At 40.6% G+C, this 26,519-nt stretch overlaps 2 protein-coding genes across 9 annotated transcripts in view; one reads left to right on the top strand and one right to left on the bottom strand.

Moving 5' to 3' along the window:
- The window catches only part of GNAL (G protein subunit alpha L), a 315,717-nt gene extending 314,204 nt beyond the window's left edge, over positions 1-1,513 (top strand). For both annotated transcript variants that reach the window (XM_054018365.1, XM_054018366.1), the window contains exon 12: positions 441-1,513. In XM_054018365.1, coding sequence (XP_053874340.1) covers positions 441-587 — 147 coding nt within the window. In that variant the 3' untranslated portion in view covers positions 588-1,513. The remainder of the gene's footprint in view (positions 1-440) is intronic.
- On the bottom strand, positions 592-26,503 carry MPPE1 (metallophosphoesterase 1). Of its 7 annotated transcripts, XM_054018370.1 has the most exons (11): positions 24,486-26,503; positions 24,032-24,170; positions 18,635-19,024; positions 14,392-14,500; positions 13,212-13,315; positions 11,414-11,494; positions 8,025-8,133; positions 6,464-6,538; positions 6,231-6,353; positions 5,303-5,443; positions 592-4,221 (listed from the first exon to the last, which is right to left on the bottom strand). In XM_054018370.1, exons 3-11 carry the CDS (start codon positions 18,913-18,915, stop codon positions 4,039-4,041), a joined length of 1,206 nt encoding a protein of 401 aa, XP_053874345.1. In that variant the 5' UTR covers positions 18,916-19,024; positions 24,032-24,170; positions 24,486-26,503; the 3' UTR covers positions 592-4,038. The 7 variants fall into 7 exon arrangements, with proteins under 7 accessions (XP_053874345.1, XP_053874348.1, XP_053874347.1 ...); XM_054018373.1 differs by lacking the exon at positions 24,032-24,170 and having other exon boundaries at positions 24,972-26,503; XM_054018372.1 differs by lacking the exon at positions 24,032-24,170 and having other exon boundaries at positions 24,731-26,503.
- Between the last annotated feature and the right edge of the window lie 16 nt (positions 26,504-26,519).

Genomic DNA, 26,519 nt, shown 5'->3' on the forward strand with positions numbered 1-26,519 from the left:
AGATCCACAGGCAAGGCTCCTCAATGGCTATCTAATCTGCTACTGCCTAAAGCAGTTGAAGTGGCCTGGGTTATAAAACCTCTTAACATGAGTATGTAAGAATTGAAAGTCAACTTAAACGGGGGCTTTTTCACTAGCTTGCCAGCAGCTGACCTGTTAAAGGGCTAAATGTGTTTATATGCATGTTTGATTATAATCTAACCTACTTACACACTGAAGAACTGTATTATCGTATGAAAACACAGGCATATCTTTGGAAGGCATAGGCACATCCAGGATTTGCATTTGGATAGTCAAACTGGCAGTGCTGAATACTGGGCTCTTGCTCTCCAAACAGCTAATCTTACAAGTGGGCACGTGTTTGGGATGTAATTCCCCTGTAATGAGCTGACAGACCGCTGAGCAATCAGTCTTCAATATGTTCTCTTTCTTTTCTGCAGAGGATAAGTACAGCAAGTGGAGATGGCAGGCATTACTGCTACCCACATTTCACATGTGCAGTGGACACAGAAAACATCCGCAGAGTGTTCAATGATTGTCGAGACATCATTCAGAGAATGCATCTTCGCCAGTATGAACTCTTGTGATTGGGATCACCGTGGAGCCTGTGGTTTTAAATACTTAGCTCCTTACTCTCTTGCTCTCTCTCTATACTATGCCACACAGGGTGGAAGAAAGTACTACAGAAATGTCAGTCTTTTCAGGTTGTTTACCTTAATTATTTAGCCTTTGAGCTGGTTTGCAGCAAGTTTGGGTTTCTTTTCCGCCATGCTTTTTGGGATTATTTGTGTGCTTTATTTTGATATGCCACTTCTTTGTCATTCCACTAAGCCCTTTGGCTACCTCTGTTGCTTTAGAGGTGTGTTTTGTTTTTGGGGTTTTGTTTTTGCTAATTGAACATAACCTGCTAAATTTTTTCCAGCAGGTTATGTTAGTTCAAACTAGTATGTCAGCTGGATGACACTAAAGTCATACCTAACCTTGTGTGGGTCCCTTTTTTAACATGATATTAAGAGTACTTGATGGTTGATAAAAGAATAATGCACTTTGTATCAGGTTATTAAATACTGTTGAGGAAGTATACACACAATGTAGCAGCACCACAATATTTATTACTCTGTCACAGTTTTTAGCATTACTGAGTTGCAGGTCAACTGATAAAGTGACCTCCTCTTTTAAGCCGTTACTGGCACAGGAAGTAGAGTAGATAATGAGAGGCATGGTGAAGATAAGCAATTTTTCTGGGGTTTTGGGGCTAAGTGCCTCTACACACCTCAGGCATTTGAATTATAGCTACTTTTTCAGCCTGTTGCATCTAGGCAGAAAATGTACCACCCTCACTTACGTTATTTGTGCTGTCCACAAATGATCCGTTTAGTTTAGATCATTCTTGGACAACAGTCCTCTCCCTATATATATTTTTTTTTGTTTTACTGCTGGTTTATTATATTGTACAGACTGTAAAATGTAATATTATTTTGTACAACTTTATTGAAGAAAAATACTTGTAGAAGATCTTTGTGCCTTGATTATGGCTGTACCTGTAAAATGAGCTAAGATGTAAGTATGTTTTTGATTGCGCTGTACAGCTTGATGTCAACCTTACCTGCAGCAGAGACTGAAGGTAAGAACTTTATCTGTAGAGTTTAGGGATTTTTTTCTGGTTTATATAAAAACAATGCTCTTTAGTATAAAAAATATAAATTATGCAAATTAACCACTTACCTTTTCAAGTAAGGTATTACAGTCACCGGATGTTGCAGCAACATGCCTTTCTCTTTTGAAATCTCAGCTTTAAAACATTGGAATTCATTCAAGTGTCCAAATTGCAACCTGGTGTTGTTTTAATGGGAATCAAGGATTTTTTTCCTTTAACTTTAGAAATATGTTTAGTAATTCTTTGGTCATTCATAGTACGTCACAATTGCACAGGCCGATTGTGAATGTGTAAAGCACCATTATATAGAGCTCGTCAATCTTTGTACCAACAGCAGCTTTCATTGTGCAAGTAAATAGCAAGAAGGGGGGTGGTGGGGAGAGGAGGTATAAACCCTTGTGTCTGGCCTAAGAGAATTACAAGATGACATTTTTATTTCTCTTTTAATAAAGAGACATTAGAAAATTGTTTTATTTTAAATATTGTAGAATCAACTGTGTGAATATTTCTCAAACTTGAATAATTTATGCAAATGACATTCTCAAAACAAGTTGTGGTACAGTACAATATATAAAAAGCAAGAATTGCTGTAGCAATAAGGCATGTCCTTTTTAGTAACTATAACATTGCTTTATATTTTATACATAGGTGTTTTATGTCTCTGTGAGTATATACTTTTCCTGTGTCCAAGATAACCTGTACAAATGTCTAAAATTACAGTTGCAATAACAGAAACCTAGAGAAGTGTTAGCCTACATTACTTCATAGATTGTTTAATCACTCCTTGGACTATCTCCATCTTTGTTTTAAATTTTAGGGACAAATTAAGATCTGAATTGTTGTTTTCAGGAACACAATATGAATCAGATTTTTATAATACAGCCATGATTCATGCTATTTATAAACCCAGTCCTCTTTTACTTAAAATTAAATTAGAGAAATTTAGTAATTTTATTTTAAAATAGGATAATTTTAGAGACAGTATGGTATCTTTGTAAGATTATCCTTCCAAGTGAAATTGCTAGTAGGATGTATAGTCTTGATATTTCTATATTTGCAATTCAGTTATGTATTTCCTAGAAAGTGAAAGGCAGGGGTTAGCTAGTAATAGGTATAATTCCCTAAATCTACCACTGCCGGTTATGCATAGATTCTCACACCTCCCCTTCCAAAATTATTTTAGAAACATGCAAACTTTCTTTTATTACTCATTCCCACTTGAAAGGTAAAGTAGGCAAAACAAACCAGCCCTATAGAATAAAAACCCCCGTCTCTGCAGGAGCACCAAAAGGCAAACTGGTTCCTGCTGTGGAAATTCCTTATGGTTTTTCTTGTAATTGTATTTGTCTATCCTGTCCCCATAAAGCAGCAGGGATTCTGGCTTCTAGATTTTTGCAATCTAGCCACCCAGAGGCGGAGAGCCTCAACTACGCCAGCTCTGAGGATTGCTGTGGCTCCAATGGAGCTCTGCTGCTACAGCTTTCCCCTACAAAGCAATCCCCAAAACTCCATTACGGTTGACATTACAGCCCAAAGCTGGCTCTGCATTAATATAACCAAGTTTTGTTAACATTCTTTTGGAATCCTCCAGGGGCATAACATGCACCTGGTCCTCCACCATAAAGCTATGGGAAAATGTTACTGCAGCAGTATCTGACCTCCTTTGTTGGGGAAAACCTCTCCACATTGACCTATAGGGTGCAATAGGGCCCTGTAGTTTAAGATTATCATAGCACATTTTATTAAAAAGAGCAGCTTGAGAGGGTCCACCCAAATTTTTGGAAGGGCTGAAGTGTTTTGGCAAGTAGACCCTGGAGGGGTGGAAAGATGGTCTGGCAGACAGGGGATTACAATCTACAACTACTAACGCAGCAGGGATTTCTCCCAAACAACAGTTTTTTGTGTGTGACAGCTTAGGAATGCTAAGGAAATCCACTGATGCATCTATCTCCTGCTGACATTAAGAAACAGAAGTATCACATTAGAAGGGCATGTAGCAATAAAACATACAGTGACGGTTCCAGCTTGAAAGACTATGCCTCCTCCCAGGTAGGACATTCTAGTGCAGAGGCTGTAGGATTTACATAATGTACAGTTACAACCTTTTAGTATACATATTTGATACAAAAATTATAGCAAGGAAATGGACTCATTTGATTGTAGAATACTGTATTTTTGTACAGCATGAAAACAGTTCATTTCAGTTAATTATTTATCCTGTAGTAGTCATATCAACTGTGTAGGATTTCTATGGTATGTGTAAATGCGACCTGCCTTCGGATTAACAATCCAATTAGGTAATTTGCTGGCATGAATATAGTCTGATGTTTGACTGTTCTCAGCTTTGGTATTTCAGTAACTGAATGCAGATGTCTGGCTCTTCATACTGCTTTATGCTTCCTGATTAAGTGCTGAGCAAAATAAAAAGGTGGATTGAGAAGTTGAAGATGAGCTAGTATCAGTACCCCAAGTAGAGCCCCTGCTATACAGTATATAGTAACAACTCTGCTCTCAAGTGGAAGGAAACACTTGTAGAGGGAGAAGTCGGTTGGTGTTATGCTGCCCTGAAAAAGAAAGAAAGGCCATCATGTGGTTGGGTATAGGTTTAGTGAGTCTACATCAAAAACAGCTGTGATGTAGAAGTTCTGCATTAGGTTGCAGGACCTGGACTAATATAGTACCAATGCCATGCAGTCAGTCCACACCCTATAGCACTGGAGACTAGACATGTTGCAAAGGTAATGTGCATGGTTTGATAGCAACCACTTTAAGGAAAATAGAATAGGCACAAGCACTTGATTGGATAGGTAGCAGCTGGTAAAAGCAGGACTACTTAGCAAAAGAAACATGCCAACAGTTAAATAAAATACATGGATTGAGAAGGGACTTGGTGTTGTTGTCTATGGACTAAAGAGTGTAAACCAAAGAGTAATGAGATTTGAGTTTCTTTTCCCCATGCCACAAGATACTGAAAAGTAAAAAAAACTGATTGTAGGTTTTGCTATTTAAAACAGAACTTTTCAAAAACTTGAATTATTGTAGAACTGGTTGTTTTCTCCATCTCTACGTGGTACATAATAAAGAAGATTGGAACTATCTGATGGAGCTTAACCAACATTCTAAGTGAAATTAGAAAACATATGAATTGAAACTAATGAGGCAGATTATCAGAAGACAAATGAAAACTTGCCCTCTCTGAAATGGTTAATAGGTGAGTCTGACAGGCAAGAAAGCCATGTAGAAATCTGAGATAGATATGGTCTTATTTTCATAGTAGATAAATCAGCTAAGCAAAACTAGCCTTTTTACTGTTCGGTGCATGGTACTGATGATTTTTTTTTTTTACAAGTCAATAGTTTACCCTGCACCCTCTTTATAAGAAACTCTGTTACACATGGTTTTTACGAATATACAAACTAGACCTTTAACAGCACTTCCTTGTACCACACAACCTGTGTGGCTCCCCTGATGTGCTTTATAAAGTGGATGCAGTGTATTAAGTAAATGTTGGGTTTTGAGGGAGAGTGGGTGTTCTGCCTTTTTAAACAAAACAAACAGGTAGCAGCAGTTTAATAAATAGCTGATTGCCATGTTGATTTATATTTATGAAAGTTACCTGACAAAAATAAAAATCTTTAAATTTACCATGATGAAACTAGGGTTGTTTCTGTTCCTCCAACTAAATGATGGGACACTGATTTCTGGAATCTTCCCATTATGCAACACTTCACATGCACTGTGGGTATGGCCACTCAGAATCAAACGGGGATGAAACCACCATAACAGCTATATTGGAAACAGTACAAAATTACAAACATGAAAAGTTAATTTGAATTTGTTTAAAGTCATCACACAGTTTAATATCTAGTTTTGCTTCCAACGGGCTCTCCTTCCATATTTTTACTTGGGCTACTATTTTTGCAGAGTATTTTGTGAAATCCTCATGTCTTCCACTAATACAATAGTCATATTTTAATAGTAAATCACCCTATTTGACCTTTGTCATAAAAACAGGGTGGTATTTTGTAACATTTTACTATAGTTGGTAAATTCCTTATGAATTTGAACAACACTCAATATCAAGTATTTAGCACCACAAATAGAAAACCTGGGTCTTAAATGAAGAGTAGCACTGATTTGGAGGTGATCTGCCCTCAAACTTGAGCATATACATTTCTGCTGTAGGAAAAATCTCTGTTGCCCATTTAATTTATTGGGAATGTTCTCTTTATCATCAGTAATTCAGTGAAAGTAATGTTTTTAGAGCGCTGGACAAGATCACTGACTTTTTCTATTAGTCCTACTAAAAATGGGTAACCCATATACTCTAAAACTTTACATATAGTACAAAATGCTACACTGAGAATAAATGCTCTGCAGCAGACTGAGTGTCCCTGGACTTACCATGTAGAGCCCAGCAGGTTTATCAGCAGTCTCCCCCAGGCCTCACTAAACCAGGAGGAGCTTATCTCAGCTAGCATTTGCTTTTTCCAATATTATATACATAATTAAGGATTTCAGGAAGTGCTGTAAAGTTACTGTGATATTAAATAAAGTTGTTAAATTACCAAACCTTTTGTGAAGCCTCTCTAGACAGTACGTCATACTTTTCTTTAAATGGGATGTTCTTTTCCTCTGGAAGAGCAGAATCTTCTCCGGTACATTCAGCGTCACTTCTTCTGTAAAGAGGGTAATGCTGACAGGGATTCAAAAGCAAGAGCCAGTTGTTAGCTAATGCAGCCTTTTATAAAATGTTGATAAATATGCTGAAATGGTGAAATCCTGCCCACCTAATCTCCAACACACCTGTAAAAGGATTGGTTCTGAAGCTGGAAGCTGTTCCACACCACTGCATCTTTTGTTGGAATGATTCTGTTCCTGCTAATAAAATCAAGCCAGACAAACATAATTGTGTCTGTGCAGCACTAGTTCTGTATTTATTATGTGCTTGGAGGGCCAGGACAGAAATGCAAAGTTGAAGACCATGTAAGATATTTCCCTCAACAACAACAAAAAACTAGCATTGTATAAGGATTATTGCAAAAGTACTTGTTTACAGTGTCTATCAGAGAAACTAATCATATGAGGCCTTACAGAGTAAAATCAGAGGATAGAAATTAAGAGGTATAAGTAAGGGAGAAAAGCTATATGATGGGATGATTTGAAGAGAGCTGGTGCTGTGTAGGACGTCTGTTCCAAATGGCAGGTGATTCAGAGCACATCTCAGAGGTCAGATTGTGAAGGGATAGAGAAGAGGATGAACTACGTGAACAGAAGCCTGAAGCAAGTTCATGAAGTGTTTTAAAAATCAAGACTGACAATTTAGAATTGGACTTTAGTGAACAAGGAACTAGTGAAATTGTTCGAGGATGTCATGGATGCAATTGCACTCTCTCTGTATATATCAGAAGGTGGCAGCAACACTTTACAGAACATGCTGAACCATAGAAAACTGGAATAGCTAGAGAGAAGGCAAGAGGATCTGAAAGCATGCTTTAAGATTTCAGCAGTGGTGGGAATCAAATTAGTAGTATTCAGAGACCACGCTGGACAGATAATGGCAACATGCAAGTCTGCAGATCCAGGAGATATGGGATGAAAGTAAAATTCACCATCAAGGATGCAAAGGTTTCCATTAAGAAGGGAAAGAGGAAATGGGGTGGTTTGATACTCTTTTTACTTAAGAGAAATTTTATTGATGTAGTGGAAGGAAGTTAAGGTAAATTCACAAATTAATTTGGTCAAGACAGATGAGTGTTTAAAAAGAGTACATTTGAAAAGTAGCATGAGAGTTCAGGTTAGGAGGAGACATGACAGGCAAAAGGTAGATAGAAAAAGGCCCTGTCTATGCAAGAATAATACTTATATCCCAAGTGCTTTACAAAGGAGAATAACCATTAACAATTTTACAGATGGGGAAACTGAGATGAAGTGACTTGCAGGTCAGTGGCAAAGTGAGGAACAAAATCCAGGTCTCCAGACTGCCATTAGACTATGCAGGCTCCCTTACAAGAGCAGAGACCAGAGTAAGTGATATTATATGTGGCAGAGAAAAGGGCTACAGGATTTTGCTGACAGAGAGATCACAGACCGGACAAGATTATAGGAGGTAAAAGACCCGTGCCCCTGTCTTTCTGAAGTTAGCAGAAAGACCGGGGAAGAGGGAGTCAGCAACATGCACACTGAAATCCAACATGAATATGGAGGTAAGAATGATCAAGGAGACAAGGCCAGAGCACTATTTGAGGAAGGACAAAACACAAACTAGAGACTGAGATTTTTCAAAGGAGAAGAATCTGACTTCCACCCGGACTAGAACTGCAACTCCAACTCTGCAGTTACAGTGAATGGACTATTGGACTCTTACCTGTTGGGAGCAATTCAGTTTATGAGAAAGCTTCATGAGCTTTGCCTCTGCCCTGCTGCAGACACTGCACCCATCACCATCCAGGGCAACACTGTTCACCATGACAAAACTGGGGGAGAACAGAGAGGGAATAGGGAAAAGGACAACTGTTAGGTCTCCAGACACTAGTGGAGAGAGATGAAGCCCTTGTTTAAAAAAAAAAAAAAAAATGCAACCAAGTTCATAATTCAGATAAAAAACTCAAAGCGTACGAACTAAATTCAATAACGACTGTGCCTAGGCCACGCACTAGACCAGGGGTTCTCAAACGTTATTGCACTGCGACCCCCTGCCGACAACAAAAATTACTTCACGACCCCAGGAGAGGGGACCAAAGCCTGAGCCTGCCCAAGCCCCACTGCTCTGGATGGGGGGCAAAGCTGAAGCTCAAGGGCTTCAGCCCCTCCCCCCCCCCGGGGGAGGGCCTGCAACCTGAGCCTTGCCACGCAGGGCTGAAGCCCTCAGACTTTGGCTTTGGCCCTGGGTGGTGGGGCTCGGGCTTCAGCCCTGGGCCCCAGCAAGTCTAAGCCAGCCCTGGCAACCCTGTTCACTTTGGGGTCCCAACCCACAGTTTGAGAATGGCTGCACTAGCTGTACCTCTCAAATACTGATACTGCATTTTACCACAACTTTCCATGATCACCTGTTTTATTGTTAGACACTAATCTAGTCAGTTGGGTTGCATAGTAAAGTTTAGATGCAGTGATGAATCTGATGTCCACACAATTTGTGAGGCACTGTTTATATCCTCTTGCAATGCAATAATCCATAACATTGAAATCTGAAGGTGAGAAGTTGCTTTGGCACTTGTATCTCAGAAGCCAGAGAGGCCTTGTGAGCAATGTTAAAGCAAAGCTATACTGCATTTGGCAGCTTCTGCCTAGGGAAGGCCCCACAAATGAACCTGGACCATGTCTACAGGTTGCCAGCAAAGTGCACCGGTGGGGTGTGATTTGTAAAACACACTAACATGCCCTGTAGAGTGTGCAAGAAGCAGGGCAGTTAGAGCACAACCCACATCCTTCTGGCACTGTGTAGGCAAGCCCTTAGTCTGATTCACACCTAAAGAGACGCGTCTCTCACTTAACCATGGGTCTCTGGCAAAGCAGGGTAGGGAAGCTTTCACTGCACTTACCTAACTCTACCTTCATTATAGCTTTTAAATAAACTGAATGTTTCTTGCTACTAGGCTCTTACCTGTCACAAGTATAAACAGGCACTTATTTTTATATTAGAAGGACAGCCTGCTAGCTGACAGAGAAAGGACATATTCACAGCTCAGCATGCAGGAGGAGGGAACAGTGGTGTGCTTTATATACAAAAGTGAGCTAGATTCCATCATGGAAGGGTTGCTGGCAAAAAGCAGATCTTAAATTGCAGCCAACATTTTTCACTAAATAGCTACTTGTTGTACTAGTGTTCTAGAACACATTTACCGAGCAGTATTAATAAGGCAAACTCATTTCAACGAGCAGATGGTCAATTGAGTACTATACACACAGTCTGGAGTAAGGAGGGGATGTTAGTCCCTGTTTAATGACTATTTTTAAAATGTTAGCTGAAATGTGTGTTTAGGGTCACAGACTTGAGTAATACATGGTTGTATTAAACTGGGGGTCTATTTTCTCATAAGCCTGCATGAAGCACACTTTTTCTTTCTTTCCTGGGGGATATAGCACTTCCAGCCTGTTTAGAATACCTGCTTAATGTTTAAAAAAAAATTAAGTGATCCATTTGTAGCCTTTATTTCCTACATTCTTGTGAATTATATTCTGACCATATACATGTCAGAGTGTAGATGAGTACAATGTATTTCCCTTCACTTTATCTGAAAAAAAATTCTGATAAGATGGCTTTCAGTGGACCCATTGCACTTCCTTACATAGTATGTGCACCCAGGACACAGGGACATATATATATAGAAATATTTACTGAGCTATCAACAGTTTCTCTAACCAACTGATAAAACTAAAGGAGAGAACAAGCTTGGCACTAAGATGACAGATGCATTGTGGGCCAAGCTCTGCTGAGGTGAGTAGCTGAGATCACTCATGTGAATAAGGGTGGCAGGACCAGGTGCTGTATTACCATGTTCCACAAACAAGGCATGAGTTTCAGGCACTGAAGAAGCGAGGACATTCCACTGGTGTTAATACTTAAATGTTGAACATTTCACTCAACCACTTTCCTCATTTAAGATTGGCAGTCAGCGGTCACCGTAAGTGGTTGGAAGCAAAAGAACACAAACCCCACAAATCTGCTCTTGTGCTCCAGAGCACATATGACAGCCATTAAATCCTTTGAATTGTTTTCTTTCCACTGGAAAGTTGCCAAGTTATTTTGCTCAAAATAGTTCCCTTTACAGCAGTGGTCACCAACCAATTGATTGCGATCAATTGGTCAATCCTGGAGCCTCTGCCAGTCGATCGCGATCTCCAGCCACTAAAAGTCCGGCAGCACGGCGGGGCTCAGGCTGGCTGCTGACACATCTCTATGGCCCCCAGGGAGAGGGGCAGGGAGGGCAGCTCCGCACACAGCCCCCACCCCCAGCATCGTCCCTGCAGCTCCCATTGGTCGGGAACTGCAGAGACCCACTGTCCCCCTCACCCCTAGGGGCCACAGAGATGTGCCAGCAGCCAGCCTGCCTGAGCCCCGCTGCGCTGCCGCCTGGGAGCCATCTGTGGTAAGCACCTCCTGGCCGAAGCCTGAACCTTGCACCCCCTCCTGCACCCAAACTCCCTCCCAAAGCCCACAGCCCTCACCCTCTCCTGCACCCCAACCCCCTGCCCCAGGCTCAGCCAATGCACACCCCACAGTTGAGAATGTTACACTGATTTGTGACAGTCCATGAAGGATTTTGGATTTATAAACCACAAAATTACACTAATAAAAAGTAAAACTCATGAAATGTCCAGTAGATTCTATGAGACTAGGTGCAGTGTAACCATATGAGCCCTGCACCCAAACTCCCTCCCAGAGCTTGCACCCCAACCCCCTGCCCCAGGCTCAGCCCGGAACCCACTCCCACAATCTGAACCCCTCCCACATCCCAACCTCCTGAGTCCTGCCCCAGGCCGGTGAAAGTGAGTGAGAGTGGGGGAGAGAAAGCAACAGAGGGAGGGGGAAATGGAGTGATTGGTGCAGGGCAGATCCTGGGTTGATCTTCAATTCAAAAAGTGATCTTGTGCATAAAAAGATTGGAGACCACGGCTTTACAGTATTTACAAACAAGTTTCTTGGGAGTAAATAATGTTTTATGTTTAACAAATATTCACGAGAACACGCTACAACGGGTTCAAGAAAATAAAACCAATGAAAAAGCTCAAAATGTTGGCAAACATTATACTCACTTTACCCCCTTCCGGGTTATTAGCTTTCCTGAGGTGAAGTTGAAAACTTTTGCAAACCGTTTTAACTTGTAAGTGGTCATTCTGTGTTAAAAGACAAAAGTAGTACGATGCTCAGAAACTTGCCATTATAAGTAATTTTATATACTTGTGTTACAGATTTAAATGGCAATTCCCTGACAGGTACTGCTCCATGATCCAGATTAGACCTTAAAACTGAGATTCTGCATGGGATGGATACAGCCCCTCTCAGTCTAGTCTGGCCCCAGAGCAAGCATAACCAAGCCAGGGAGTACTGCCCCCAATACAAGCACAAAGTGAAATACAACAGATGCAAATCACCCTCTCTGATGCTGAGAGAGTAGGGAATGGGGCAGAATACCCACAATACCTTGGTTGCATTTTTGGGTCACTGCAGCACAGCGTGAGTTATAGCAGCAGCTTGACCATGATGTGACCTTGAAGCCACCTTTACAGGGCACTCCTAACTCTCACTCTGTGCACATGAGCTACACTCAAGGTCTGGCTCTAAACATGCAACCCAGCCCCTCTTAACTGATGCTTGAAGACAAAAGCCCTAGATAATTAAAAAAAACCCTAACTCACATGGAAGCCAACGGTTACTCAGTACTGCCAAATCCTGTGAATTAACGGTGAGTCATGGGATTTTGATACCGACAGGAGGTACTCTCACAAAGACCCAAGCAGCCACCCCTTTCATCCAATTTTCAGGGCTGGTCACACAGGCAGAGCTCAAGTGAGAGTCTCTGGAACTGAGAAAAACAGATCTGCCCTTGCCACTGAGCCCTGCCTTCATGTATGGATTGGCGCTATCTCAGTGGTAGCAGAGAGAGGGTCCTGGGACAGCAGGACACAGAGAAAGATGTAGGTGGAGGGAAGGAGTCAGGAAAAAGCTACTGTTGAGTCTGAAGCCCAACAGCATTACCCCCCACCCCAGTACTTGCTCTGCTGTGGACCCAGCAGCAGCTTTTCTCCAAGTACACACAAACCCAGTGCCAGGTCAGTGCTTGAGATGTAGGTGGAGGGAAGGAATCAGGAAAAAAGCTACACAGCAGCCACTCCTCCGGGGAGGGGCCAGGGGCAGAGGAGTCAGAGAACAGGTGCTGCCAGGTCCAGGGCAGACAAATCCAAGGTGAAATTATTGGATAATTGATCTATTAATGTAGCTGATCACCGTTATGCAAACAAAGTCTGATTTTAAAATTATTTTTGAAATGCTTTCAATGTGAATTACTTAAAAAAAATAAGGATTGTCTTTATAATTACTGCACTGAGATACAGATAGCTCTGCATGGGGTTTTGCAGTAATTAGCTAGGTGGGAGATGCTGTAAAGACATTCATACATGTAAAGATCTTTCCGCTCACATAAATCCTTAATAGGAGGACTCGATACATAAGTACTTTGTGTTTCTTGGACGTTCATTTTCCAGTTCCATTGTATAACCCTCATCCAGCAGGAGAAAGTAAGACAGTAATAGGAAATGTAATGGATGGCAGCTGCCCTACCTTAGGGGCTGAGGGAGAGGAAGTGGGAGCTCCATCTGAGCAGCCAGAAAGAAGCGTGTAGTAAAGGCTGACTCTTCAACCTGGAAGTCTCTCTCACACACATTGGCAGAGGAGTAGAGAGGTGTTAAAGTCAAAAGTCAGACTAAAAACCAACATTTGACTTTGGGGCCAATCTGATGTTATTTGATCTCTTGAGGCTGGCAATACTGAGTCACTGTTTACATCCTGACATTTCACACCTGACAGTGCACTGAATTTTTCTGAAATACTTACTCGTAGTGAAAGCCAATGTCATGGTTGCCAACAACAACCATTAGCTCAGTGCGAACTGGATGTCGGAACATTTTCTGAAACCGCCTGACATCATCTGCCCAGGCCTGCAGGAAAATTGTAAAAACTGCTGATGTTGAAGACAACTATGAAAGGACTTAGCAGTAGGCTGTCACCTTGAGATTTTCATGTTTTATGTGTTTGGCTTAGGGAGAGGAGAAAGAAGCTATTGGAAAAATCAAGTCCAGGGAGAATCACCAAATTTCAGTTTGTAGTCAACCCCTTGGAAAACTACCACTGCCAAGACAAGAGCAGCATCCATTGTATATCTTCTAAGACTGGAATATGGACAATATTAAAACAGCTATTAGTGTCATTAATATTGCAACAACAATGAACTGGCTTTAGAATACAGGACACAAATAGAACTTTCTGACCAGCTATCAGGAAGGTCAGAGCCCCAAACACTAATACCCAGTAATGCACAGGCCTGACTGATTCCCTTGTTTATATTTGCAAAATTAATTTGCCAACAGCTTTATTACACTAGGCAATGCACTTCTTTGGGTTTCAGAAGGCCAATAATGCCTTTTAAAGTAAAAGGCTGGGTTAGTCATTTGCCATTTTAAAGTTTGGACTGTTGGCCACTCATACTAATAGCCTGTCAGTGTTTACACCTAGCATCATAATGGTGGCCACAAACATTTATAAATGTTACCTCTTTTCCATACTACTCCCCAGATTATCATTAGGAAGCACCACTCCTAAAAGAAGGAGAAATCTATCTAATCCCCTTTTCACAGCCTCAGTACTTCGTAAGCACGAGGAGGATCACATTTAACTCATATCTCCCCAGTCACGCACATTCACCTCCTCTTAACCTTGCACTGTAGGGCGCTGGAGACCAACTCAATGCAAAAGACTATGCCTACTGCCTGATCTTATTTGTGCCCACATATATCCTCCACTCACACTGGAGTGCAACTGCCTTGCAGTGACTATGTCACACTACACTAGAAATTATAGTCACGGCCTACAAATCTGCAATACATCAATTGTGGAAGAGGAAAATCAAATAAAGCCTGGCTTGCTCTGCATGCCACTTATTTCCAGGAAACCCCATTTCTTTTAAAACAGTTCAGCATTTTCTGACACTAAAAATCAGTAGATGTGGACCTTTTACCTGGGAGGAGCTCCACTTTCCTTCATCAAAGATGTCTCCTAGGATGAAAACAATATCTGGCTCCAGTAATGACAAGGCAGTTTGGAAGGCTCTCTCCATTTGACATTCCCTAAGAAACAGGAAGCATCGAATCAATAGACTCTCTTAACTGCCTGATCCTTTACTCTGATTAAACAAGGTCTTGCCTGACAGGACAGTGAAGCAGGCTCTCAAAGACTGAAAGAGCTACTCTGAAACCCAGCTAGATTTTTAAAAAGTCAGGTTTAACACCAGCTCCTGGGCTACCTCCCTGCTCTCCCCCACATCAGAAACCATGATCAGCACCAGCTCATGGGACACCAGACAAAGTGCTGATACTAACCTTTTATCACAAGTTAATGGGTTATTTTCAAAGTATGTAAAAACTGATCAGTGGAAGTATGTTGAATAATCGCACACACTTGACCGAATGCATCTGTTCCTGCAGCAAAAGGTTTTGATTGCTCAGAACAAACCCCCACGCTGGATATTGAATCATCATTACAAATCTAACCAATGACACAAATTAGACCTCCAGATAAGCCAATTTAAAATGAGTAAATTACTATACTGCTATTTGCTAGACATGGGTAACAAATTTCCATTTTGTTAAAACGTTATAATGAATTGTGTCAAAATGGTAGTTGACAGAGCTGACACTAGTGTGCATAGGTAAGCCAGCAACTTTGCTATACAAGATCAAGCCACTGTTTTGAGTCCCCTAGGGATGTCTTCCTTTAGTAAATTTCATCCTGCAGTGATCTGAGCAAGGTTTCTGCTGGGACACAGAATAAGCCAGATTCTGCTCTGGATTATAAATGAAACACCAATGAATTTGGCAGAAATATTCTAGACTTACACTATATCATGTGATCCCTGTCCTATACCGATATGTAACAACTACCTGTATTTAGTAGTTCATATTAGATAGTAATAGCTTCTTCTCTAGGTTGAGCGAATAACAAAGTGTTATAGGATGTCTTAATATCACATGAAATTTTCCAATGCTGAAGTAAAAAAAATAAGGAAGTCTTTATCAATTCATCTAATTAGATGCATGGACAGAAGGAACCATTATGATCATCTAGTCTGACCTCCTGCACAATGCAGGCCACAGAATCTCACCCACCCTCCTGTAATAAACCCCTAACCTATGTCTGAGCCACTGAAGTCCTCAAACCATGGTTTAAAGACTTCAAGGTGCAGAGAATCCTCCAGCAAGTGAGGATTCATGCCCCACGCTACAGAGGAAGGCAAAAACCCCCCAGAGCCTCTGCCAATCTGCCCCGGAGGAAAATTCCTTCCCGACCCCAAAAATGGCGATCAGCTAAACCCTGAGCATGTGGATAAGACTCACCAGCCAGACACCCAGGAAAGAATTCTCTGTAGTAACTCAGATCCCACCCCATCTAACATCCCATCACAGGCCATTGGGCATATCTACCACTAATAGTCAAAGATCAACTAATTGCCAAAATTAGGCTATTCCATCATACCATCCCCTCCATAAACTTATCAAGCTTAGTCTTGAAGCCAGATACGTCTTTTGACCCCACTACTCCCCTTGGAAGGCTGTTCCAGAACTTCACTCCTCTGATGGTTAGAAACCTTCGTCTAATTTCAAGTCCAAACTTCCCAACGGCCAGTTTATATCCATTTCTTCTTGTTTCCACATTGGTACTGAGCTTAAATTATTCATCTCCCTCCCTGGTATTTATCCCTCTGATGTATTTATAAAGAGCAATCATATCTCCCCTCAGCCTTCTTTTGGTTAGGCTAAACAAGCCAAGCTCTTTGAGTCTCCTTTCATAAGACAGGTTTTCCATTCCTCGGATCATCCTAGTAGCCCTTCTCTGTACCTGTTCCAGTTTGAATTCATCCTTCTTAAACATGGGAGACCAGAACTGCACACAGTATTCCAGATGAGGTCTCACCAGTGCCTTGTATAACGGTACTAACACCTCCTTATCTCTACTGAAAATACCTTACCTAATTCATCCCAAGACCGCATTAGCTTTTTTAACAGCCATATCACATTGGCGGCTCATAGTCATCCTGTGACCAACCAATACTCCGAGGTCTTTCTCGTCCTCTGTTACTTCCAACTGATGAGTCCCCAGCTTATAACAAAAACTCTTGTTATTAATCCCTAAATGCATGACCTTGCACTTTTCACTATTAAATTTCATCCTATTACTATTAGTCCAGTTTACAAGGTCATCCAGATCTTCCTGTATGATATCCCGGTCCTTCTCTATATTGGCAATACCTCCCAGCTTTGTGTCATCCGCAAGCTTTATTAGCACACTCCCACTTTGTGCCAAGGTCAGTAATAAAAAGATTAAATAAGATTGGTCCCAAAACCAATCCCTGAGGAACTCCACTGGTAACCTCCCTCCAGCCTGACAGTTCACCTTTCAGTATGACCCGTTGTAGTCTCCCCTTTAACCAGTTCCTTATCCACCTTTCAATTTTCATATTGGTCCCAATCTTTTCCAATTTAACTAATAATTTCCCATGTGGAACCATATCAAATGCCTTAATGAAATCGAGGTAAATTAGATCCACTGCGTTTCCTTTGTCTAAAAAATCTGTTACCTTCTCAAAGAAGGAGATCAGGTTGGTTTGGCATGAGCTACCTTTTATAAAACCATGTTGTATTTTGTCCCAATTACCATTGACCTCAATGTCCTTAACCACGTTCTCCTTCAAATTTTTTCCTCAGACCTTGCATACTACAGATGTCAAACTAACAGGCCTGTAGTTACCCGGATCACTTTTTTTTCCTTTCTTAAAAATAGGAACTACGTTAGCAATTCTCTACGGTACAATCCCTGAGTTTACAGATTCATTAAAAATTCTTGCTAATAGGCTTGCAATTTCATGTGCCAGTTCCTTTAATATTCTTGGATGAAGATTATCTGGGCCCCCTGATTTAGTACCATCAACCTGTTCGAGTTCGGCTTCTACCTTGGATATGGTAATATTTACCTCCATAGCCTCATTCCCATTTGTCATCCTGCCATTATCCCTAAGCTCCTCATTAAAGACTGAGGCAAATTATTTGTTTAGACATTGGGCCATGCCTAGATTATCCTTAACCTCCACTCCATCCTCAGTGTTTAGCGGTCCCACTTCTTTCTTTGTTTTCTTCTTATTTATATAGCTACAGAACCTTTTACTATTGGTTTTAATTCCCTTTGCAAGGTTCAACTCTACATGGCTTTTGGCCTTTCTCACTTTATCCCTACATGTTCTGACCTCAATAAGGTAGCTTTCCTTGCTGATCCCTCCCATCTTCCATTCCTTGTAGACTTTCTGCTTTTTCTTAATCACCTCTCTGAGATGCTTGCTCATCCAGCTTGGTCTACAACTCCTGCCTATTAATATTTCCCCCTTTCTTGGGATGCAGGCTTCTGATAGTTTCTGCAATGGACAATTGGATAATGCAAGCTCACATAGGAAGGGACACTACATCTAAAAGCATTCACTGTTTCTCTCTCTCAGGAGGGTGGAGCAAGGGGGACTCCCACCTCACTCACCCAAGTCTATTATCAGGGCTTGAGCTCACTCTCCCCAATTCTTCCTTTAAATACATTTATGGTTATTAAAAGATAAAAGAATGTTCAGTAGAGATTGGGTTTGATGCCACTCAGTCACATAGCTCCTGCCATGGAAAAATGGATACTTTCCTTCAAAAGTTCTGCTTCTCATGGATTACCAGAAGGAAGCAATGTGGTTTAGTGGATTAGGCATGGGGTTGGGAGAGCTTGATTTTAGTCGTGGCCCTGCCACTGGCTCAATGTGACACTGGATGAGTTACTATCAATTCCCCCACCCTGTAAATGGGGATACTATTACTGACTAGCAGGGGTGTTGTGGAGATTAACTACTTTATTTTTGTAAAGCACTGTATAATTTATAAGTATTATTATAAACTGAAAAAAAGGATTCTCTGAGCCAGACAATGCACTCAGAAGCTTATGGCAGCACAATACAACAGCAACACTAGCTACCTGGGTCTGTCAGACACTGCACTGATTAGACACAGTCTAACTCCCTAACCCTCCATTATTTTCTTCCCCCGAAATTCAGATAAGCAAGTCAGAAGCCGGAGTGGCTACTTGCCCCAAATGCCACTACATTTACTACTGCTTATACATGGATGCTGAGAAAAGCTTTAAAAAAAATTGGTTACAGTATGTTCCCTAAATTCAGTTCTTACCTTCTTAATTTGTCTAGCCAATGCCCTTTGATTTCACCAAGCAGGTGGGTATCAGATAAAAACATGGCCTTCAAGACAGAAGCCGAAGACTGTTTGCTGCTCCTGTGAGCTTCTATTTTAACTTCTGGCCAATGACACTGAAATATCACCACATAATAAACTAAGAATTCACAAAAGATTAACACCAAGGCAACCAGACACAAAAGCTTCAGCAGAAAACAGCCTCTCTTCTTCAAGTGAAGGATCTTCATAATGCCCAAGTCGGATCTCATCATTGCCATGTCAGCCTACAGAAGTTGTTCCCCAGGGGCAAAGCACCCTCCTTCATACAACAGGAAATGGTGGGGTCCAATCAGAGGTTCATATGGTCTCCACATTGGTACAGAATCCCTGCAGAAGCAATATAAAATAAAAAGATATTTACAAGCCCAGTGTTCCAGTCATTAATAATCAAGTACAGTTCATTTACAAGATGAAAAGTCACATCCCAATTCCTATTAAATTACTACCATTATTTTCAGAAGGGTAGCCGTGTTAGTCTGAATCTGTAAAAAGCAACAGAAGTATTGAGAGCATAAGCTTTCGTGGGTAAGAACCTCACTTCTTCAGATGCAAGTAATTACAAGAAGTGAGGTTCTTACCCACGAAAGCTTATGCTCCCAATACTTCTGTTAGTCTCAAAGGTGCCACAGGACCCTCTGTTGCTTTTTACCATTATTTTGAAAGCCTTGGAGCCCTGTAACTAAAAACAAGAATCACAAAGGCAAAGTTGTTTTCCCAGACAAAGGAATCAGATTATTGCCTAGGAAATCTGAAAAATCCATCCTGGTCTTTATTACAAGCTCAGGCTACTCAAACCACACCTCTCCTTCTCCCAATCCTCTAATTGTAAATTGGTTCTGAAGAAGAATAGGTGTGTGGCTAAGACAATAGAGGACTGAGAGCCACAGCTTCCGGCTCTACCACAGGAAAAATTGACCTCAGGAAAAATTTCACTTAAAGTCTCTTTACCTCAGTAACATACTTCTTCTCTCCCCACAGAGCTGCTCGAAAGCTAAATTCATTATAAAATTATTGAGATCTTAAGATGCAAGATCCTATAGAAATAAAAATTAGTAAAATAAAGTGAATCAGTTATTTGCTTGCTACTCTCCAGTACTGAATTTGGCATAGCACTCTTCTACACAAATCTCTAACTGCACCAGCCCACAGTTGTATGTTATATTTCTAATATGGTTTTATTATTTATAGTGTGAATGGGACAACAGAGTTATAAAATCACATTGTGGAACTGGGTTACAGCCTAGATCATGACATTTTTCCCTAACACCATCCTGTAGCTAAGCTGCCACATGGGTACAGCAAACCAAAGAAAGGGCTAGAACACATACCCTACTATCGGAGTCAGACAACTGTGCACTTCCAGTTACTGGGGCCCAAAGAGAGCGCTTATATTGCTCGGAGTCACTCAATGCTGAAATTAGTTTGTAGGCTAGAAGAAGAGTGGACTGAAGCAAGTTAGCATACCTGTAAGCAAGAGCAGAATTTGGTCCATTTTATTTAACCTTTGCTAGAATAGGCCTGAAAACCAAAATCAGGGAAAGGAAATTTGTCCAGCAAGTGTCCTTTAATTTCATCATGCAAGTGGGTACTTTATTTTGAAGAAGCTATTCTGTCACTTCACTTTCATACTGGTCACAGGCTCCCAGAAGGAAGTCTATAGCAGGGGCCAAAACCCAGCTGGCCCTGCTGAGGACACATGGTTAGTGAATTAGGATGCTGTGACCAGGGGACCCTGTCTAGCATTTGGCTGGATTGTGGGATTCCACCCTAAGCAAAGTATGGGTCTTGGCCTGTCATTTGGAAGCGTTGTCTATGGAGAGATTGAGTGAGGGGTCAAAGGTACAGCTCACCCTTGAGGCATAACATATTCTATTACTACTACTAATAAAATAATAATGATGTGTAGGAGGCACTGAGATGGGAAGGGACAGCAGCTGAATATATTCGCATTCAAATCATCCCAGGACACACTATGGCAAACGTGACTGCTTTCTGGCACAGTCACCAGAATTTAATAGGATTCCAAATTCAATATGATTTAACTGACTTCAATTAATATCACTGTGGGAAAGCCTAACAGATTAGTAGATTTCCTCAAGGGTGTGGTAAATTCATTTAGAGGTTTGCAGTAAGGAGGAACAGATCTCTGGGGGCGACAGTGTTTTTAAAAGGGGAATTCAGGAGATTTCAAAGTCTCGGTGACACAAGAAGTCTTTCCTTCTAGATATTACTTTTTCAAACTGTCTTAACCCTAATCCAAAACAAAGGATTCTCCATCCTGAGTGAAAAAGATCTGGCAGCATCCAAGACTAACAACAGTAAAGGAAAATCCAAAAAGGCTTGAGAGTGGACCTTTTCCTGGATACCTGGGGAGAAGCTCTTTCCTTCTGTTTAGGAGAAGAAATGCCAGTACTTTCAAAATACCACCTCCTCTACAATCATTTGCAGAAAAATACTCTCTTTCTGGGGCAAGTGCCTGCAAGAAATAGCAAAAGAAGGGACTGCAGTCCCACAGGAAAGGAGGGCTGCTAGATTAACCTTAGAGCAAAGTGCCTAGTCCTCCATGTGCAGCCTCTCCCAGGATTTCACTTAGGAGACAGCACAACATGCCTGAAGCACCTGCTTTTAAGAGACAGCCACTTAGATTGTATTAACTGGGACAGGAGCACAAGTGACAGTGTTTCTCTAAATACTTATTAATGAAAATTTGAATCAATGTTAATGGAAAGCTGTAAAAAAACCATGCACACTTTCTTTTAAAGATGAGAATTGGACATTTCATTATTTGCTTTCCTATGCTCTGAAGTATTAGGAGACAACATATAATGGTAATACTTAGTACTTACATTCAATTTTTATCTATAGGTATCTAAATATTTTGAAAAAGGCAGGTGAGCACCATTACCCAGATGGAGAAACGAGGCATTTCAAAGGTATACACTAATTTTGGAATCCTCCATGGCTCGGTCTGACATGCCAGTAGCCATTTTTCAGATGTTCTGGGAGCGTTTTATTGGAATTCTGAGTAAACCACCCTTTTGACAGAATCAGGACAGAATTCAGCTCTTCCTACTATAAATGCTCTAAAACCAGTGGGCCAGACAGCCTCTCAATAAGTCCTTGCCTTAAAGAAAATTAACATTGGCAACATGCCACAAGCATCTTACTTTCTCAAGAAAGCCTACACCTGATCACGAAGTTACCTCTTTTCAAACATGGATTTGTCAATGTTACCAATATTTAGAAAAATTATCTTTTCAAGACAGCAAACAGGCATCAGTCTGGGTCAAGGACTATACTTTTTCAATGTCACTTAATATGTTAACAGTAGTGGGTCAATCTTTGCTATGTGCTTTAGAGGAGTGCAGGAAATAATGCAAAGGCAAAAACCTCAAAATGCAGCAACTGTTCACTCATTAGATGATAGAAAACACTCAAATAGCCACAATAAACTAACCTGCAAATGCACATTTTCTGTTCATTCAACTACATATGGCTAGATTATGAGCAAGAAAATAGCTTCCACAGTCCTGTTTCATACAGGAGACAGCTCCACGCATACCCAAGTACATGCTAAATATCCTCTTTGTTCTTCTCTTTGTTGTCACCTGTTAAAACTTGATTTTCTCCCTTTCTTCACACTATGAATAGGGTCATTACCTCTCACAAGTTGTCCTGTGGAACAACAGCCATATTATGAAGAAAATGCATAGTTATATGATATTCTTCAGTTATGATACAAGAACTGTAACAGCAATGCAACATCCTAGACCCAAATTAAATTTAGGAACCACAGGAATTACAACATTAAGCAAATCAATGGTCTGTCTAATCTGGTACCCTGTGTCTGACAGAGACCAATACCAGATATTTCAGAAGGAGGAACAAAAATCTCCGTAACAGTCAGAGTAGACTCATTTAAATTACAGATTTCGATCATCAAACAGGAAACTTTGATTTAAATCTTTGATTTTAATCTTGTTTTGCATTTGTTCTTTTTAGTTGTTTTCCTAAAGAAAAGCTGATCGACATTAAAACATGTTGATTTGCTACGAAATATAGCTGTCACACTAAATTTGGCACTTCTTAACTAGAAGGGTAAATAAATATTTATAGATTTAGTGTAAGAAATTATATAGTTTAACATACATTTATTCAGATTCTTAATGTTTACATTTTTATGTTGGAAAATGATGACTGATGCTTTTCTTATTTACTAGATCAGGGGTCGGCAACCTTTCAGAAGTGGTGTGCTGAGTCTTCATTTATTCACTCTAATTTAAGGTTTCACATACCAGTAATATATATTAACGTTTTTAGAAGGTCTCTTTCTATAAGTCTATAATATATACCGGTAACTAGACTATTGTTGTATGTAAAGTAAATAAGGTTTTTAAAATGTTTAAGAAGCTTCATTCAATATTAAATCAAATGCAGAGCCCCCCGGACTGGTGGCCAGGACCCGGGCAGTGACAGTGCCACTGAAAAATCAGCTTGCGTGCCACCTTCGGCACGCGTGCCATAGGTTGCCTACCCCTGTACTAGATTATAGTTAATTTTTTTTACTTGTGATTTATGTCAAGCAGCATTTGGATGGAAATTGGAATTCAATTAAAAGTGTACAAAACCAGCTTTTTAAAATATTATCAGTTGAATATAGCTACCTTAAATGTTCTGGATACATAAGGGGGGAGTGAGTAAGCTTTAAATGCAAAACATGTTTTGATAAACTTACTGTTTATTTTAAAAAGAGAGACAAGGTGCGTGAGATAATGAATTGTTTCTGCATATCTACTTCAAGATTTTAGAACAAATAGATCTCATCCTTCTGCACAATAAGCTTTTCTGCTTTTTCAGTAACTAATTCATTCAAAGTTGAAATGAGCTAGTTGAATGAACATCCAGAAGTTCAGTGGTGTTTCTTTAAAATTTCAGCAGCAAACATGTACTATTTGAATGTTTTACTTAAATGATTTCAGTAAGTTTAGTTCTTCACATAGGTTTATTTGAAAACAACACTAAATTTAATTTTTTTTTAAATCTGATTTGTAGAGGGGGAAAAAATCCATTTTTATCCACCCAATGGTGGATAAAAGGCTTTAGGGGAAGTTCTTCCTGACCTCAGAAGAATCCAGGTGGTGGATTTTGTGTTTTTGTAAACATACTGCTAGCTACTTAGTATAAAAATCAGAACAAGCAGAAACAATAAGCTTTGAGCAACGATTTTCCCTTTCCTTTAGTGAAAACTCCAATTTCCTTAGTAGACATCTGAAATTACTGGGGGGGGGAAGGGAGAGGGAATAAGGAGGTCTAATAGAAGCAGTAGATAAACACCTCACAACGGAGTCATTCTTCTTTCAGCCAGTCAGGTCTTTCTTCATATTGCTTATATTTCTCACTGGGACCCCATCCTGAAAGGTGCTGAGAGCATCAGTGCTAGCATGGCCGTGTCAGAACCACAGAAACTAAAGATCTATGAACAAGAGGTCAATAAAGTATACTTAGATGACTGGAAAAGTAAACTACAATTACAGAAAAACCTCTAATCTCTGCTTCAAGAGAGGGAAGGGGAAAAAAAAAAAAAGCCATTGGCCACTTTACAAACTCACTGAGCTGTGAAGCTACAAATGAGGCCGGGTTACCCTTGTTTTAACATCATTCTTACCTAGCATTTTAATCAAGGTCAGCATTATAAAACCACAGGATCTTGTTTGCATGTTCCATATTGAAGAGACAAGTGTAAAACAGAAACGTTTGTTAGGCAGGCACATACCACACAAAGCCTTACCGTGCAAATCGTACCTCTCTCTAATACCAGGATTCCACCTTTACCTCCTGCTGTATAGATTGTTACGAGGGAACCACAAACTATCAAAGGGCTGCCAAAGTATTATATGGTTTAATAGAAAATGTTAGTAAGTTACTTGAGTTGCACTAAGGCACGTAAAAGATGGAAGGCAAAAAAACCCTCAAGATCCTTCGCATTCACAAATCCACGCCATGCTTAACAGAAAAAAGGCAAATAAAACCTACAGTTTCATAACCATTGTTCTACTGCTCTCCGGGAGCCTCTCTCTTCATTAAAAGACATTTTACAAATCAACTTTCTCCAGTGCATCTGCACGCAAAGAGCTACGGGGAAGAGGGGATGAAAGAGCCGAGTCCTCAGTCAAACGATAATCCAGGAAAATACAACCAAAAGCCAGGTGCACAAAAATTATCTTCCTGGTGGAACTGCCATTGAAAGGACATCAGCAATAGCAGAAAACAATACCCCCAACAGACGTGGTGGCGAATCCTCTCTGCAATACCACTTGCTCCAGTGTTTCTGCTCCTGGCTGTTGCTATTCTAGGAGCTGTGCTGCAGATTTTAGGGCTGCTGCAGGTGTCTGATCTGTGCACACATTTCTGGGTTACAGTTTGCTTCTACTGAAAGGACATCACGAGACCAGCCGAGCATAATTGGCACTAACAGCCAGGAATGCAGCATGACATCTCTTCTTACTAGCCAAATGAAACACTGATCCGGATTGGCTGTTTTACAATTCAACCCAGAGGTTCTGTCATTGGCCAGCTGCAGCTGAATTCTAGTTGGCTGTTTTCAATCGCAGCTGAAATGCTGGTTCACAGCTGTAGCTGCTCTCTTTTTCGACTATAAAAGCTATTTTGAGGAAGACTGGATGTCGTATATTGATCCACAGTAAATCCACACCATGCTTGCAGCCCTGGTTACAGGATAGCTGTTTTCTGACAGGTAGCATTAGAATGATTTGAAGGTCACAGTTAACAGGCAGTTAGACCCATCTCACTGCCAAATGGAATTATGATTTAACCACATCAAAGGGTAACCATATTGCCACTAGATATCCCAGCGTAGATGATTGTGTTGTTTAGAACTAGACCTTTGATGAAGAATCTAATTAAGGAAAGGTTAAAGGACTTGTGCTTATTCTCATTCTAAAAGAGTGGAGAGTGGGATGACGCAATAGTTGTTTTGAAAGTTTTAAGACAGTATGATAAAAGGGATAGCAAGGTTTTCACCTTCTTTTTAAATAGCTCAGGCAGAGACAATGTATTATAATGAAGATTTCTGCATTATTCAGCAGACTTTGCAAACTGCAGGATTCTGCCAGGGATGACAGAAGAATGACTCCGTTGTGAGGTGTTTCCTCCTCGCTGTATATTTTTACAATGGTAAAAGATTCATATGGGACACCCTATGAATTTGGAAAAATAAAGAATTTGACCATAACATCTCTGCACCTTCTTCCATGTTGCCCTTTACTTGGGGGAGCACCTTCCCAAAACTGATATGTAAAGCCACCATCTTCTCCTCCCTCAAATCTGTCCAAGAGTCTCTCTGTAAAACACTCTTGAGAAACCAGCCAATTGATGGACAGATAGTTGCTGTTTTATTTAATAAGGAAAAAACTGTCATGAAAAGAGTAAACAAACACGTAGAATAAGATAGCAGTTAGGAACTTTTGGGTAAAATGTTCAAGGGACCAACTCAAACTAGGAATTTGGGGTTACTGCGATCTCAGTGAACTTACAAATAATAGGCCAGATCCTAGGCTGTGTTAGGGCAGCTTTATATCAAACTGCTAGCACAAAGCAACCCTAAAGCCAGGGCACTAATCCTTCAGATATTTTGCCTGCTTGGACTGAAGCTCAAGTAGCATAGAATTACTGTAGCACTTCCGACCTTGGATAGTGGGGAGGGGGCAGGTTGTTTTCTACTCCCCTGCACCCAAATGATCTGACTGCACAGCACCTTAAAACCACCTTTGCAATGCCCCTCCTCAGCTGCATTGATCTTCTA

This window comes from Malaclemys terrapin, chromosome 2 (genome assembly GCF_027887155.1).
Source record: "Malaclemys terrapin pileata isolate rMalTer1 chromosome 2, rMalTer1.hap1, whole genome shotgun sequence".
In the NCBI taxonomy this organism is placed as follows: domain Eukaryota; kingdom Metazoa; phylum Chordata; order Testudines; family Emydidae; genus Malaclemys; species Malaclemys terrapin.